The sequence below is a fragment of the Leptopilina heterotoma genome, unplaced genomic scaffold, assembly GCF_015476425.1.
Source record: "Leptopilina heterotoma isolate Lh14 unplaced genomic scaffold, ASM1547642v1 Lhet_66, whole genome shotgun sequence".
NCBI classification, from domain to species: Eukaryota; Metazoa; Arthropoda; class Insecta; order Hymenoptera; family Figitidae; genus Leptopilina; species Leptopilina heterotoma.
This window is the reverse complement of record NW_025111153.1, coordinates 565,981-583,111: the sequence shown is the minus strand read 5'-3', so window position 1 is coordinate 583,111 and position 17,131 is coordinate 565,981. Positions and strand designations below refer to the sequence as shown.

The 17,131-nt window shown below is 30.9% G+C and overlaps 2 protein-coding genes across 2 annotated transcripts; one reads left to right on the top strand and one right to left on the bottom strand.

Annotated features, from left to right (window-relative positions):
* The first annotated feature begins 1,120 nt into the window (after positions 1-1,120).
* On the top strand, positions 1,121-2,374 carry LOC122510089. Its single transcript, XM_043624500.1, has one exon. The coding sequence runs from the start codon at positions 1,121-1,123 to the stop codon at positions 2,372-2,374; it is 1,254 nt and encodes a 417-aa protein (XP_043480435.1).
* An 11,440-nt stretch (positions 2,375-13,814) lies between these two features.
* On the bottom strand, positions 13,815-17,117 carry LOC122510088. Its single transcript, XM_043624499.1, has one exon. It carries the CDS (start codon positions 17,115-17,117, stop codon positions 13,815-13,817), a length of 3,303 nt encoding a protein of 1,100 aa, XP_043480434.1.
* Between the last annotated feature and the right edge of the window lie 14 nt (positions 17,118-17,131).

Here is a 17,131-nt window from a genome sequence, read left to right as displayed (position 1 = left end):
GACCAGGTAGGAACCGAGGATATCGGGAACACTGGAAACTAGCAGCCAGGGTTGTAACTCCGGAAGGGATTGATTGGGCAATAAGCACTTTCAAACCATTTAAGGCTTCAGGGGGGGACGGTATATATCCGGTTCTTTTGCAAAAGGGATTGGATTGTATTAGAGTACCCCTGTGTAAAATTATGAGAGCATGTATAGCTCTTGGTTATACACCGGAGTCTTGGAAAAAGACGAGGGTTGTGTTTATTCGGAAGGCCGGTCGGTCAAGCTATACTGCGGCGAAGGACTTCAGGCCAATCAGCCTAACTTCCTTTATATTAAAGACGTTAGAGAAACTGGTGGATAAGTTTATTAGACAGGAATGTCTTAGAGATTTTCCCCTACATCAGGGACAGCATGCGTATAGAGCAGGCTTCTCAGTAGAAACAGCCCTCCATTCGGCAGTAGGTAGAATAGAGGGACAAATTAGCAGTGGTGGTTATGCGGTTGGTACCTTTCTTGATATCGAAGGTGCCTTCCCTAACACCTCTAGCAAAACTATCTGCAGGGCAGCCAGAATGCGAGGTGTGCCCGAGCCGCTAGTTAAGTGGATCGACAGCATGCTTCGCGAAAGGGCCCTGGAGGCAGAGTATGGTGAGGCCAAGGTAACCGGCCTTGTCTCAAAAGGGTGCCCACAGGGAGGAGTTCTCTCTCCTTTATTGTGGTGCTTAGTGGCAGATGAGTTAATTAGAAACCTCAATAGCCAGGGATATTATACGCAAAGTTATGCGGATGATTTCCTTATAATTATAAGAGGGGGCACTCAATTGAGACCCTCTTAGAACTTACGGAACGTGCGCTTAAGATTGTCAAGGATTGGTGCAATCTGACTGGACTTTCTGTAAACCCAGAGAAAACGAATATAGTAGTTTTCACAAGAAAATATAAGGTACCGAGTTTGAAGAAACCGATATTTTATGGAAAAGAGATTTCCTTTTCTGAATCGGCTAAGTATCTGGGAGTAATCCTGGATAAAAAGCTGGTTTGGAGGGAACATTTCGAATATCAGTATAGCAGGTTTTGTACCGCGTTTTGGGCGTGTAGAAGGGCGATAGGGTCATCATGGGGACTAAGGCCTAATATGGTCAACTGGCTCTATCAGATGATCTTAAAACCAAGGTTTCTTCACGCGGTGGTTGTCTGGTGGTCCAGGACTCAACTGATAACGGTTAAAGAGAAACTGGGCCAACTGCAAGCAATGATTTTCAGGGGTATTACGGGGGCAATGAGGACCACGCCAACAGCTGCGTTGGGATTCATGCTTGCCGAGGCACCTCTGCATATTGCCGCGGTGAAAAAGGCGGCTCTTATTATGAGCAGGTTAACTGCGCAGGGAAGGTGGAAGGTTGGTGGTATACACACCAAGCTTCCACGCTCAATTCTATCAATACCAGAATTAAGTATGGTGCAAGATAGAATGATCAAGAGGGTGAAATTTAAACCCCGCTTTAAGATCATTACACCTTCCAGAATGGACTGGAAGAAAGGTTTTCCACTTGGGGACGAAGTCTGGTATACAGACGGCTCCAAGATGGACTGCGGTGCAGGCTTCGGAATTTATCGGAAAACTGGCTGCATTAAAGTGGCTGAGTCATTAGGACAACATGCCACGGTCTGGCAGGCAGAGGTCTGTGCGATTTTAACTTGCGCCCAAATATCCATTCGAAATGGAACAAAGGGCAAGAGGATTAGTATTTGTGTGGACAGTCAAGCGGCCTTAGGGGCTCTGAAAAATCCCACAATAGAATCAAAACTCGTCTGGGAATGCCGCAGCGTACTAGATGAGTTGGGTTCAACAAATAGACTTTCATTGATTTGGGTACCGGGTCACTCGGGAATCAAGGGTAAGGAAAGAGTAGACGTCTTGGCGAAAACCGGTTCCGAGACGAAATTTATAGGTCCTGAACCAGCAGTGGCAATAATGCCATGCTTGGTTAAGGGAGCCATAGAAAGATGGGGTGAAAAGGAACATGAGAAGTATTGGGCGAACGTTGGGGTGGGAAGGCAAGCGAAAACTCTGTTGGGGTTAGCACTCAACAAGAGGCGAGCGAGCGATCTCCTAAAACTCGATAAGATCAGAGTTAGAACCGTAGTTCGTCTACTTACGGGTCATGGACTATTGAACTACCATCAGCATAAAATAGGCAGACAAGTTTCACCTATGTGCAGACTGTGTGGGGAAAGTAACGAAACTTCAACTCACATATTATCTGAATGCCCAGCGTTAGCTAGGATCAGGCTATGTAGCTGGGGTCAAGCAATTATTGACCCTAAGCAGGTGAGCAACCTATCGATAGTAGAGATACTGGACTTCTGGAGAAGAACAGGACTCTAAGGGGTTGCTATAAACGAGCGAGCTGGAGTCTGGTACAATGGGTTCTATAACCTAGGTGCTTACTTTCCCCTCTTGAGGAAAATCCAGCTCGATCTCGGTATTAGATTAGATTAGATTAGATTAGGGCTCAGACGCCCCGAGTCTGTCAAACATTGTTCCCGCATGTGAGAGAACAACTCGTGACCGAAACTAAAAGTAGTAAGTAATCCCGCTTCGGGACGTTCCACGTTTTTTATCGGGGCTTGAGACGTCCCGATCGAGGGTTCACATAAGAACATTCAAAATTATCACTCAAGCCTCGCACGGGACGTATTAGTTCCCGGACTTCTCTCAGTATGTGTTTTCAAACAAAAAAGTTGAGAAAATGTCATTTTTCACAATTTTTGGTTTTTAAAATAAACTGGGGCTATTAGGAACAGATTTCAACTTTAAAGTCTTGCAACTTTTTTGTGTATTAAAATATTGCTTTAATTTTTTGTTTCTTTTCTTGATCTTGGCAAGCACATTGATGGGTTAAATAATTGCCTTGATCAAAGCTGGAATTTTAAACAAAAAAAAGAAAAAGACGTTTTTTTCGAAATTGTAAAATGGGGCTTTTAGGAACAAGGCGGTAAAAACCATTTGAAAACGTATTTTAAATTAAAGAAGTTATTTTTTATTGCTCGAAAGCAAACACAGAATATAAAACAAATGTAAAAACAAAACTAAAAGAGCGAATGTGTGTTTTAAACGTTGCTGGTATCATAGTAGAGGTCGATGATGGAATCACTAGTCGGTTTTGCGACTTGTCCGTACCAACACTCTTTTACAATTTTGAACCATCTTTGAACACTAAAAACCAAATTAGGTGTTAAAAAACAAAACAAATTACGAAAAACTTACGTTTTGGCAACACACTTTAACAATTCGGAAGAAATAATTATGTTCCTTATATACCCGCCGTTTGTGAATTTTGGTTTTTGTTTCTAAAATCTTACTGTAAATACAAAATAAACGTATTTATTACTTAGTGAACTCAATAAAGTATACTATCAGAAATTCCATTAATAAAAAACAATCACTTTGAGATGTTAAAAATGAAACAACTTAAATCAGCAATTAAATGTTTTCCACGTTTGAAACTGCACTAAAACACATTAAGTCACTTACAAGCTACTATTGTTCACAAAATATTTAATAATCACAATTATTTCATTGAAAAGTGTTGCCAGTTACTCAATTTATCGATAAACGGCGCCGATAAATCAACTCCACCCGAAAACAGAATTTTGTTCCTAATAGCCTCGGTGTTCCTAATAGCAGGCTTCGCACTCTTCTACTAAAAGCTACTATTTGCTACTTTTTTGAGCCTAATGCTACTAAAAGCTACTTTTCTGAACAAAAAGTCAAATTTAGATTTTTAGTTTTCACTTGTCAATTTTTTTTTTGCTTAGGGACTTTTGGGAAATCTGCCTACAGCTATTTTGGATTCCGCACTCCAAGGTTATGTGGGGTCGGTACAATGAAACAAAAAAAAAGAATTATAAAAAAGGTAAATAAATATTATAATAATTTTAATAAACTGACGACCTACTGCCAGCCCGATCCACTAAAACCCGTAACCCTTCTTTTGGAGCCCTATACCCACCCTCGAAACTGTCGTAAGACTTTAGCCTTCGAGGGCTTCACTTTTTTAGTTAAAAACAGTGTTAAAATCTAAAATCGTTAATGAAAAACGACAGTCAATAAGATATTAGGAAATAATTTTACCGACATTTACTCTATCAATAGTGACGAATTATAAATTGTGTTTAGATTTTTTTGCAAGTGATATAACCTTTAAATTCCCTGTTTTTCCCGGCTTTGTCCTAATTTTTCCCGGTTTTATGTTCTCATCAAATTTAAATTTATTTGATTGTGGATGTTAATTTTGTTTGGATATTTAAAAAGTAGTTATGTTGTAAATTTTGTTTATTATAAATCCATAATTTATTATACTCCCAGCTGAATACTCAAGCTTTCGCCCTTCAACGATGGGCCTCTTCAGGAGTTAAGTACTGCAAAAAATTCATTTCATTCACAGTAATATTTTTAAATAGAATAAATCAAAAATATTATAAAAAAATAGAAAAAAGAAAACAAATTACACATAACCTCAAAAACTTACCAAGCAGATATCAACCACTAAACACAATCATCGGACAGTTTTATTATAAAGACTGAAATTTTTTTTACATTTTATTAAATTTTTGAAAAAATAAAATAATTTTACGATGCAACTGGATTTCAAACATGTCACACTTATTGAAAAAACCTCCAGCAATAACAATAACATTATTCAAATTTAGAAAACACATTGTAAGTTCAGTAATGATATACGTGATATCTATGTTACCGACATTACCTGAAGGCGCTAAAAACCGAGAAAATTAAAAACTATATAAGATAATGAATCATAAACTATCAAGAACTATCGCCCATCGTTGAAGGGCGAAAGCTTGAGTATTCAGCTGAAAGTATAATAAATTATGGATTTATAATAAACAAAATTTACAACATAATTATTAAATTTATTTGATTTTGAACATAAATAAATCTACAAATGGTTTCAAAAATTTGTATTAGATTTTTTATGAATAGTTAAATTATTTTGACGAGTTTCTTTAAATTTTTTGCAAATAATGTTTTTTTATTTTATTAATAATTTGAATTAAAAATTTGAAAAATAATTGAATTATACAAAGAATTTTTTCAATTTTTCAAAAAAAATCATGTCTCTTCATAATTATAATTGAAAATTTGATTAATTCAATTTCATTAAAATTTTTGATAATAATTGAATTGTAGAGAACAATTTAATTATTTATAAAGATATTTGAAATTTCGAGGAGAATTTCAAAAAAATTTTAAACATAATTGAATTTCTGCGGAGAATTTTATTACTTTTGAAAATAATTGAATTGTTTTTTTTTTAATTTTATGGAAATTTATGATAATAATTGAATTCCTGTGAAGAATATTTTTCAAAAATAATATTCAAAAGAATTTAGTAAATCTGAAAAATTTTGCTATTTATGAAAATAGTTAAAAAAATTCGACGCCTCCCGTTCATAAAGTGCTAACATAAATGTCAGAGCAAGATAATTCTAATTGAAAAACAAGTGCAATATAAAGTTAACAAAAAAAATTGTGCAAGATAATTCTATTTCAATATTCCGTGCAAGACAATTGTAATTCAAATTTGCGTGCAATATAATAACACGTGAAGTTGCGGACAATATAATTCTATCTAAAATATTAATGCAAGACAATTCTAACTTCTGACACAACGTAAAACAATGCCCACTCAACCTCAAAATAATAAAAACGTTCAAAAATACTCAAAATTTATGGTTTTGATATTAACGGTTGTGTGAAATATAGTAAAGCAAATTTTTGTTAAACATTAGAATCATAATAGCATTTATATGAGATTTATATAATAATAGATTGTGGAATTAATTTACTTTAATTTTTTGAAAGATTAAATTATTGTTAAGTAGAGGATAAAAATATTTATAAATAAATATATTATTTATAAATAAAAATAAAAAAATTCTATTTCTGTTTACTTTGACTGAATCTCTGATCTAAAAATTCCAATATTTATTTATGCAAACAATTAACTTAGAGGCGCATGAAAAGTCTCCAATTTTTATTTTCCGAATCTTTATTTTATCGAAATTCTTTTTATCTAATAAGAATTAATTATAATTTCTTTTAATCGAAAGAATAATTGTCAAAAACATGATTTTTTTGAATGACTAATCAACAGAATGTTTAATACTGCGAAAGAAAATTTTTTATAATCTTCAAATAACTGAATTATCATTTCTAAAAATTATTATTTTTTATACTTCTTATTTACACTAATATTTTTATTTTCGAAATGTCAATTTTGATAAATATTATTTTATAGATTTGTTAATAATTATAATAATTATATTCCCGAATTATTATTCGATATAATTCAAATATTACCGAATTACCAATATTCTTAAAAAATTTATTGTTCCTAATAATATTTTTTTGTAATGTGTAAATTTTCTATATTTTAAAGTTTCTAAATTTAATTTTTTCGAAATATCATTTGTTATAAAACTTTTTTCTTATAAATGTTTTTTAAAATAATTTTAACTTTTTCGAATTAACATTACTCATAATTTTCTTTACTTCTAATCATTCTTCTTTATAATTACTATATTTTCTTACATCCCAGTGGGCACAGGGACGTCTAAAAGACGTCTTAAAGACGTCCCTTTTTGTCCGCGGACGATTCGGGGACAATGATGGCAATGTCTCTGAGTCATCAAAAAGACAACTAAAAGACGTCTAAAAGACGTCTAAAAGACGTTCTATGTCTGGTCCAAAAGACGTCCAAAAGACATAAGAAAGGACGTCTAAAAGACGTCTTTTGGACGTCTAAAAGACATAAAAGGGATGTCTAAAAGACGTCTTTAAGACGTCTTTTGGACGTCCTTTTTACATTCCTTCAGATCTTAAATAAACATTTCTTTTATAACATTTTCTAAGTTGAAATTCAGTAATATTGTATTAAATTTATTTTAAGTTTAATTTTATTTTTTCTAAAATGTGGAGAAATAATGAAAAAATTCCTACGAAGCTGGGATCGAACTCGGATACCTTGGGCTTGAAACACTGCGTTTTAAGCATGTCAGCCGTTCAAGACATATATGAACCTCTACAAAGTTAACGATCTCACTTGTCAATGAAATGAATTTAACTTAGAAAAATTCCAATAAATTTCACATTCAAAAATTTCTAAGTCCAAGTTGAACTTAGAAAATAATATTTTCAATTTATGAAAATTTTTCTATTTTCAAATGTTGAATGAAAAAGACGTCTTTTAGACACCTTAAAGACATCTAATGGCCAAGACATAGAACATGAATAGGACGTCTTTAGGACGTCTTAAAGACGTCTTTTTGTACAAGTCCAAAAGACGTCCGCAAAAAGACATCCTTTAGGACGTCTTTTGAACAAGTGTGCCCACTGGGATGTATTTCTTCTAACTATAACTTTACCGAATTGTCACTTCTCATAATTATTATTATATCGAAAAATTATTTTTCAAAATTCTTGTAATATCTAATAATTTTTTATACAAATTTTTTTATTGTATAATAACCAGTTTTTATAATTTTATTTTATTCGAATAATTATTTCGTATAATTTTTTTCGTACCGAAATTATATTTTAAATAATTTTTTTAATCGATTTTTTATTTTTCCTAATATTCATTTTTCCAAATAATTCTTTTTCATAATTTTTATATTTCCTAATTCGTATTTTACATAACATACATTTTTTTTAAGATTTAAATTCTCTAATTTATTATTTTTCTAACCTAGATAAATGTCATAATAAGAATTGCAACGAATAGTTATTTCACCTACAGAATATCCGGTTTCGACGTTTCCCATATCTGCAGAAAAAGGCGCCAAATTTGAAAAAGTTTATTATTTTATTATATAAGAATGATTAATTATTACAAATATTCTTTAAAACAATTTCCCTAATGATATTTAGCGCAGTTATTTGGTTTAAACAATATTTGTAATAATTAATAATTTTTAAATAATAAAATAATAAACTTTTTTCAAATTTGGCGCCATATTCTTCAGAGATGGGAAACGTCGAAACCGGATATTTTGTAGGTGAAATAACTATTCGGTTGTGACGAGCGACTACTATCTCGCTCGAATCACATTTCGAGATTAATCGAATCGCGATTTTTAAGTCGCGGCTAAATCAAATTTATTAAAACAAAAGTATAAAATACATATTTTGAAATATAAACCTGAGACTGAGAATGACTAAAGAATAATAAAATAAAGTACCCAAACATATTTTCATATTTTAACAGATGTTATTTTATATAGCTTAAAGAATGAATATTTCCACTTTTAAGAAACCCGAAAGTATTTCTAAAACATCATAAAGTTAATCTGGATTAAGAAAAATGTGTTTCTTATAAAATCCAAACTCTTCGATTCATTCCAAAATTATCTGTTTTTCTAACACTATGTACAATTTATTGTAAAATATACCCAAAAGTATACTCCTTTAGAAAGTCATAAAATCAGAACAGCTTAGTTTTATAGACCAAATCTTCTATTCAGGTAATAACTACAGAAATTGTACATCTAAAAACTTTCGATCCTTTTACCTTAAAAATTGTCACGTATTGTAAAAACCCAATTTTACATTACTTTTAGAAATGATAATCATTCTAATAATTTTATAAATAATCTCAATTTATGTATTTCACTATTTATATTAATCTAACATTTATTTTTTTACATTTAACATTTATAATTATTAATGAGGTGACATTTGTAAATAAAATACTTTCAAGATTTATAGTTTAACAATTAATTTGTTATAACTATCATGACTATCAGCGCTGTATTATTTTATACAATATTTACTATAATTGTAAACGTATATGTGTGTGTGTGTTGTATATAAGAGTAAATATGCTTATTATCGATATATATATATTTACTAGTTTATTATTTGTATATATAAATTAAATTATTGAAAGAGTTATAATATGATAAAGATAACGAATAATATTATTATGACAAATGTGTCTGTATCTACACCAATAAGTATGACGTATGAGACTGTATTTAAGTTAGTGAAGTGCATAAAATTGTATAGTAAAGTGGGGGATGCGCGTCACTTGGAACATGCGCACTACCCTCAACATGGACTAACAGCTGAGAACAACTCTGCTAGACTATAACTACAAGACTAGAAGTTAGATCTAAGTTGACGGTTGACTGACAAGGTTGCTTCGTTTGTTTCCTTAGTCATTTTGTATCTTTGAACCATTTTATTTAATAAATTAATTGGGTTTACTCTCAAGAAGACTGGTTTCCATTGATAATTAATATTATTGATTGTTAATTGATCCATTTTACTTGTGAGGTTTTCCCTCCGTTTTAACGGAATATTATTGTTTTATTATTTGTAATTCCCGGTTCCTCTTAAGGATTCAGCCAAAGTATGAACTCAACGAATCATAATAGAGCACGCGGAGTTTGCGCATAAAACTCATATGTGCTCGTAACACGGTGCAATTTTTATTATGACATTTATAGGTTAGGAAAATAATAAATTAGAGAATTTAAATCTTAGAAAAAATGTATGTTATGTAAAATACGAATTAGGAAATATAAAAATTATGAAAAAGAATTATGGGCATATCTCTGGAACCTTTAACTTTCATGTCCCTCGCATATATTTCGATAATTTCAATAACTTTTTACTTTATTTTTGTTGGAAATATTAAAGCTTGATAAGATGAATCAGTTCCAAAAGGTTTTACATTAATTTATTAAATATATCAATAATTATTCCAATCTGAGTGCCCGATTTTTTACAATATCTACTTGTCCCTAACCATACTCTCGGATGGGTTAAACGATAAAACTTTGTAATGAATAAGAGTTACTAATTCTAAGACGCATCTTTTTAAAGTTAATTAAACAGTGAACACTTTTCCGTATGAAAATTAAAAATTTGTTAATTTTGAAAAAAGTTATAAGCTTTCAAACGTTGTCCCTCACTTTTAACCTTTTTGATCGTAATCGAGATATTTATCATTTTTCATTAATAAGACAAATGGCACATCAAAATGACTTACGGGAAATAAAAGTTCAAATTATTAGAATTATTTTGAGACATAGTAAATTGATGTGCCTCGTGTCTTCAAAAAACTGTTGTAATTTAAATAACAGAAAACACGCGCGTACAAAATTTGAAAACGACCGTAATTCGAGTGATACTCCACGAAAATCAAATAAAAGTATTTTAAAAGTACTTGTAAATATTTTCGCATGTGCCATTTAACATCCCGTGAATGTGCTTCAAGAAAAAATACTTTATTGCAAAGATAATGTAAAAATATTTGTCAATTACGGTCGACCGTAATCAACCAAAAGTTTTTAGAAAAGAAATTGTTAAGTATGAAGTTGTCGATTCTCACTTTTTTATAGAAACTGTTAATAAATAAAACTGAAGGTTAAGTTTCAATGTTTATATTTTGATTTTTTAGACAGAATAAATGATCGAAAAAAATAGGATATATAAGAAAAAAGAAAAATAGAAAAAAATAAATAGAAATTGGAAAGTTTATGAGTGTTAAATTTAAATAAAATGTATCTGGAAATTGCAAGGTAAACTTTATACATTATAATTTCATATTTTTACAATTCAGTTTAATTAAAATCTATTTTTAAAATAAAAACCATTTTAATTTTTTAGTAATTCAAACAAAAAATAAAAGAAAAGTAATGTTAATGACTAGTAATAATATAATAAATACAAAAGTAATATATTATATAATAATATAATTATTATATTATAAATTATAACCCCTCAGTTAATTACTTTCAACTGTTTTCGATTCTAAAAAACAAACACCTGTTAAATATTTTTTTGTTGCACGTTAAAAATAATTCGCAATTTTAAATAGTTTATAACTTTTTGAAGACGAATCATTTTATCTGTCCACTTGGATATTTTGAAAGCTTATTTCTTAAAGTTTATGTAGACAGAGTTTCAATACTGTGCTCAATAAAAAATTAACAAATTTTTTCTCATTGAAAAGTTAAAGGTTCTAGAGATATGCCCTTATTTGGAAAAATGAATATTAGGAAAAATAAAAAATCGGTTAAAAAAATTATTTAAAATATAGTTTCGGTAAGAAAAAAATTATACAAAATAATTATTCGAATAAAATAAAATTATAAAAACTGGTTATTATACAATAAAAAAATTTGTATAAAAAATTATTAGATATTACAAAAATTTTGAAAAATAATTTTTCGATATAATAATAATTATGAGAAGTGACAATTCGGTAAAGTTATAGTTAGAAGAAATACATGTTAGAAAATATAGTAATTATAAAGAAGAATGATTAGAAGTAAAGAAAATTATGAGTAATGTTAATTCGAAAAAGTTAAAATTATTTTGAAAAACATTTATAAGAAAAAAGTTTTATAACAAATGATATTTCGAAAAAATAAAATTTAGAAACTCTAAAATATAGAAAATTTACACATTATAAAAAAATATTATTAGGAACAATAAATTTTTTAAGAATTGGTAATTCGGTAATATTTGAATTATATTGAATAATAATTCGGGAATATAATTATTATAATTATTAACAAATCTATAAAATAATATTTATCAAAATTGACATTTCAAAAATAAAAATATTAGTGTAAATAAGAAATATAAAAAATAATAATTTTTAGAAATGATAATTCAGTTATTTGAAGATTATAAAAAATTTTCTTTCGCAGTATTAAAGTATATAAAATTCTTACTTGAGTTCATAATAATAATACAATTGTAGGTAGCAGTTTAAGACATTTTTCCAGCTTTTTACGATAAAAATTATTACTTATTCGTTATTGAGAATTACCCTAAATAAAAATTTAAAGAGACTTCAATAGCGTGTATGAAAAATTTTAGTTTCTTCTATATATATTTTTTAAACTGAAATCGCAATTATATGAAATGACAACAAAATTTGAATTGACAAATAGACGAAACAATTCTAAATGTAAAGAGATATTATTTGTCCTTTTATCGACAATTCCGAATTTCTCAATTCAAATTTTGATTAACAAAAATTTGCTTCACTACATTTCACATAACCGTTAATATCAAAACCATGAATTTAATGAATTTTTGAACGTTTTTATTATTTTGAGGTTGAGTGGGCATTGTTTTACGTTGTGTCGGAAGTTAAAATTGACTTGCATTAATATTTTTGATAGAATTATATTGTCCGCAACTTCACGTGTTATTATATTGCACGCAAATTTGAATTACAATTGTCTTGCACGGAATATTGGAATAGAATTATCTTGCACAATTTTTTTGTTAACTTTATATTGCACTTGTTTTTTAATTAGAATTATCTTGCTCTGACATTAATGTTAGCATTTTATGAACGGGAAGCGTCGAATTGAATTCTTTCGACAAATTTTAATCAAATTTTTAAAAATAATTGCATTTGTCGACGAATTTGATTAAAATTGTATTAAACATAATTCTATTTCTGAAATGAGTTTTATTATTTATGAAAGTAATTGAAATATTGCGAGGATTTTATAAAAAAGTTTCAAATAATTGATTTTAAAAAAAAATCTAGATAAACTCTATTTTTAATAATTCAATTCCTATGAAATTTTCATTCTTTTAGAAAATAATTGAATATTCGTGTAGAATTTTAACAAAATTGTTTTTAAGTAATTGAATTCTTGTGGTGAATATAAATGAATTCTCGTTATTTATAGAAATAATTGAACTTTTACAATGAATTTTATTAAAATTCCTGAAAGTAATTTAGTTTTGTCGAAGTTTTACTATTTATGAAAATAATTTAATGTATTGCGAATAAATTTTTAAAAATAAAATTATAATTATACGGTGACTAACTTCCCTTCATTATTTTCGAAAAATTTAAATAAAATTCTTTAAAAGAAGTAAATTATTTGTAATAGAATGTAAAGAAATTTTAATTACATAAAAAAATTTCAATTATATGTTTATAAAAATTTAGTTATCTTAAAATAACAGAATTAAAAAATCTTATTTTTCAAAATTTTCAAAAAAATTTTTGCGAAAATTCAATTTTATTAAAAAATTTAAAGTGTGTATCTTTTTCTAAATTAACTAATAAAAATTCTAATTATAAATCCTCGCACTTAGAAATATGAATATATTAGAATGTGACTCCTTGTAAAATTTAATTATTTATCAATTATTAAATTAAAATACTTTGAAAATTCGATTTTTTAAAAAGTTTTTAATGAAATTCTTTAATTCTTTTTTTTTGTCACCGAGGCTACTATTTCCTACTTTTTTTAGTCATCGAGGCTACTATTTCCTACTTTTTTTTGTCGTCGAGGCTACTTTTTCCTACTTTTTTTAAACTCATTGTTAATTTTGACTGAAGTGAGCAAATAAGGTAAAGGAAGACAAAGGGAACAGAACTGAGACACCAATTAAAAATGAAAAGTCACTCCAATATATTTTCAATAAAGTAATACATTTGTGCGGTTTGTCGTTTCGCACGCGTCTAATCCAAAATTCGTTTACGGTAGCCTTACAGCCATATCTCCCACTTATTTCTCATTCATTCGTCACGAATCAAGACATTCAGCCCTATCTGTGTTCGACGCTGGAAACTTGATAGCCATAACATCCTCCCCTTTTTTTGTAAAATAACATTTTCCTTTGTCAAACAAATATCCGTAGTAATACATTTCAAGTTAACATTTACAGATTTTTTAAACAAAATAAAATGCATTCAGGCTAAAAATTAAATTTATTTTAATTAAAATTTTTTATATTTTTTTTTTATAAAATATCAATTATTATATCGTATTGGTTTTTTGCTAATACGTCCCGATCTCGTGATTACAATTTCGTCTTTGTCACATTCATTCTGAGAGTTGTCATTCATCACACATTCAACATTTTTATTTCTATCAGTCTTATTTTGTTTTTCATTTCGTTTCGCTCGAAGGTCGTTTACAGTTTCTTTACTTGTTACCTCTAACGGGTAAATTCTCTGAATGGCTCTCTTTAATATACCTTTTTTTGTTTTCAGTACGAACACTCTACATTCATTATCTCGACCCGCAATAGAATCTACTACGAGTGCAAGAGGCCAGTCAATGCGCTTCAAATTATCGTCTCCGATCAAAACAACGTCTCCGATATTTATTTTACGTGTTTCTTTTTTCGAATTTTTTAAAGTTAGTTGGCCCAGATACTCGGAACGAAATCTCGCTCTGAGATCATTGAAAATCTTTTGTCTATATTTTAATTTTTTATTCAATTTTTCGGTATACAACATGTCCAAATCTGGAACCCCTATTTCGCGAATTTCTTGCAGAAACATGGATGGTGTCAAAGGCTTGAGGTCGTCAGGATCTTCAGAGACGTAGGTCAAAGGTCGTGAATTAACTATGGCTTCCGCATCACAAAGTGTCGTTATCATACTTTCGTATGTGAGGCTTGCCCTACCTAAAATTTTTCTAAGGATTGTCTTTAACACGCCTATGAGCCTCTCCCACCATCCCCCCCACCAGGGCGCTGACGGTGGGTTAAACACCCAATTTATTTCCATGGTCGATGTTCTTTTAGCTATGATTTCCCAATTTAATCTCTTCAACGCATTGGCTAAACCTTTAAAATTTGTCCCATTATCACTGTGCATGTATTTTGGTCTCCCACGTCTGGCAATAAACATGCGAAAACAATCCATAAACTCGTCTGTAGATAACGAAGAAGCTAGTTCAAAATGTACCGCCCTATACACGGCACACGTGAAAATTACTATCCACGCCTTTTCCCCACCCCGCAAGAAAAGTGGACCCGCAAAATCGACACCTGTTACTTCGAAGACTAATGCGTCACGCACTCTATTTGTTGGTAAGGGGGGAGACTCACAGTCTGCGTGTTTTGCTTTCTGTCTTTGACAAATAACACACTTTGAAATGACTGATTTTACTATTCTTCGCGCTGATATTATCCAAAATTTTTCACGTAAACTACTCATGACCGTAAGACTTCCTGCATGACCTAATTTCTCGTGTGTTTCTCGCACCAATAAAATTATAACGTCATGTTTATTATCTAATACTACCGGACAGAGAAAATTCAAATTGTCTTCGCGGTTGAAAATTTTCGTTTTCACAACAATTAAACCATTTTCATTTACCGTTGTTTTTAATGAGGACAATTTATTCGTTGATTTTAAATCGAACATAACTTTTTGCAAATTTTGCATTAAACGTATTTCGGCAATTTCTATTTCTTTTGACGTTAATTGATTTTCTTGATCTTGTTTATCTATCGACTGATATTTGTCCTTAGTTTTTCGTGATTGAATTCGCGTTCTGCAATTTCTAACGAATCTTAAAGCCAAAGCAATAAAACGCAACAACTTAGTGTAGGAAGAAAACCGAGTACTAATATCGAGTTGAATTTCTTCCTTGTTTACCATTTGAACCACTATTGTTTTCTTTTTCTCTTTTTCGACCTCATTCTCGTTAATTTTACAACCCGAAACCGGCCATTCCTCTTGCTGCGCGTATAACCATTTTGGTCCCCTCCACCATTTTGACTCTAACAATTGCGAGGGAGTGCAACCGCGAGACGGAAGATCTGCTGGGTTGAATTCTCCGGGTACATGCTGCCAATCTTCAATCCTAGAAAGCGCTCTAATCTCCTTGACTCTATTATGGACAAACGTGCCCCATTGTATATCGCGACCAATCCACGCTAAAACTGTCGATGAATCCGTCCAATACGTGACTTTATTGACCTCGCGAGTCATAGATTTCAGGGTCGCATCTGTCAACCTAACGCCGATTGTCGCTGCCATTAATTCCAGTCGAGGAATAGTCGCTCCTTTCGGAGCTATGCGAGATCTAGCGCTAATCAATTGTACGTTAATTACTCCGAGATAATCCGCTCTTACGAAAACTGTCGCAGCATACGCTACTCCACTAGCGTCACTAAACATATGTAAAGTTAAAACTCCCTTTCCAATTTTGCGCGGTATTTCCACGTTTTTTAACAATTTTAAATTTTCTAACCACGACAAAAATATTTCCCCTCGCTTATCTTCAATTACTGTATCCCACTCGACTTTCTCGGACCACAGTTCTTGTAGCAACAATTTTGGTAGCAAGGTTACTGGAGCGGAAAAGCCTATAGGATCGAAAACTCGATGAGCAGCTGACAACATTGTTCTTTTCGAGACTTTATCTGGTTTCTCTATATTTAAAATCGCGGGATTAATTGACATCACCTCTTTTCGCTTATTCCATAAAAGCCCCAACACTAACGTTGTCTCGCTCTCCGTACAGTCTCCCGTGTACTCCCACCCACGCAAATCAAAACTCCCTGTAGCCATAATCGCTTTTGCTTCATGTTCAAATTTTTCTCTTTCCGATATTGTTTCCACGCTTGTGACACAGTTGTCGACATAAAAAGAATCTCTTAATTTTTCCACCGAATTTACCGACCAGTCCGTACTATTTTCTGACTTCGATTTTTCTATTGCTCTTATCAAAATTAATTCGATAACAGCTGCTAATAAGAAGGGGCTACACGCCAACCCGAAAACGACTCGACGATGACGAAATATCTTTATCTGTCCCCCATCTAACCATAAAAAGCGAAGATAGTCCCGATCCAATTCATTGATACCAATTTGCAAAAAGGCCTTTTTTACATCTGACACTACACCGATTTCGTACTCGCGAAAACGATTAAGTGCCGAAGGAACCAATTCAATTAAATTCGGGCCCTTTTCCAAGCACTGATTCAACGAAGGACTTCCTTTTTTACACGATGACGCGTCAAAAACTGGTCCTATCGTTGTTGTACCATGTGCTTTAATAACTGGCCTATGTGGTAAATAGTGATTCGACTCCTTCTTCTCTGTTTTCGAGACTTCCTCAATAATACCTTCCGACAACCAGTCCTTAAAAATATTACCATAAGCCTCGAACAATTTTTCAGATTTTAATTTCTCTATGGTTTTTATTAAACGATTGCGTGAAATTTCGTAATTACTCGAGACAACACTATGATTATCTTTAAATGGTAACCTGACTTCGTACCGACTATCTGCCGTCAACTTTGCTGTACTCATAATTAAATCTTGAG

Coding starts and splice junctions, on each gene's coding strand:
- LOC122510089 (XM_043624500.1), top strand. CDS start 1,121: ATGGTCAACTGGCTCTATCAGATGATCTTAAAACCAAGGTTTCTTCAC.
- LOC122510088 (XM_043624499.1), bottom strand. CDS start 17,117: ATGAGTACAGCAAAGTTGACGGCAGATAGTCGGTACGAAGTCAGGTTA.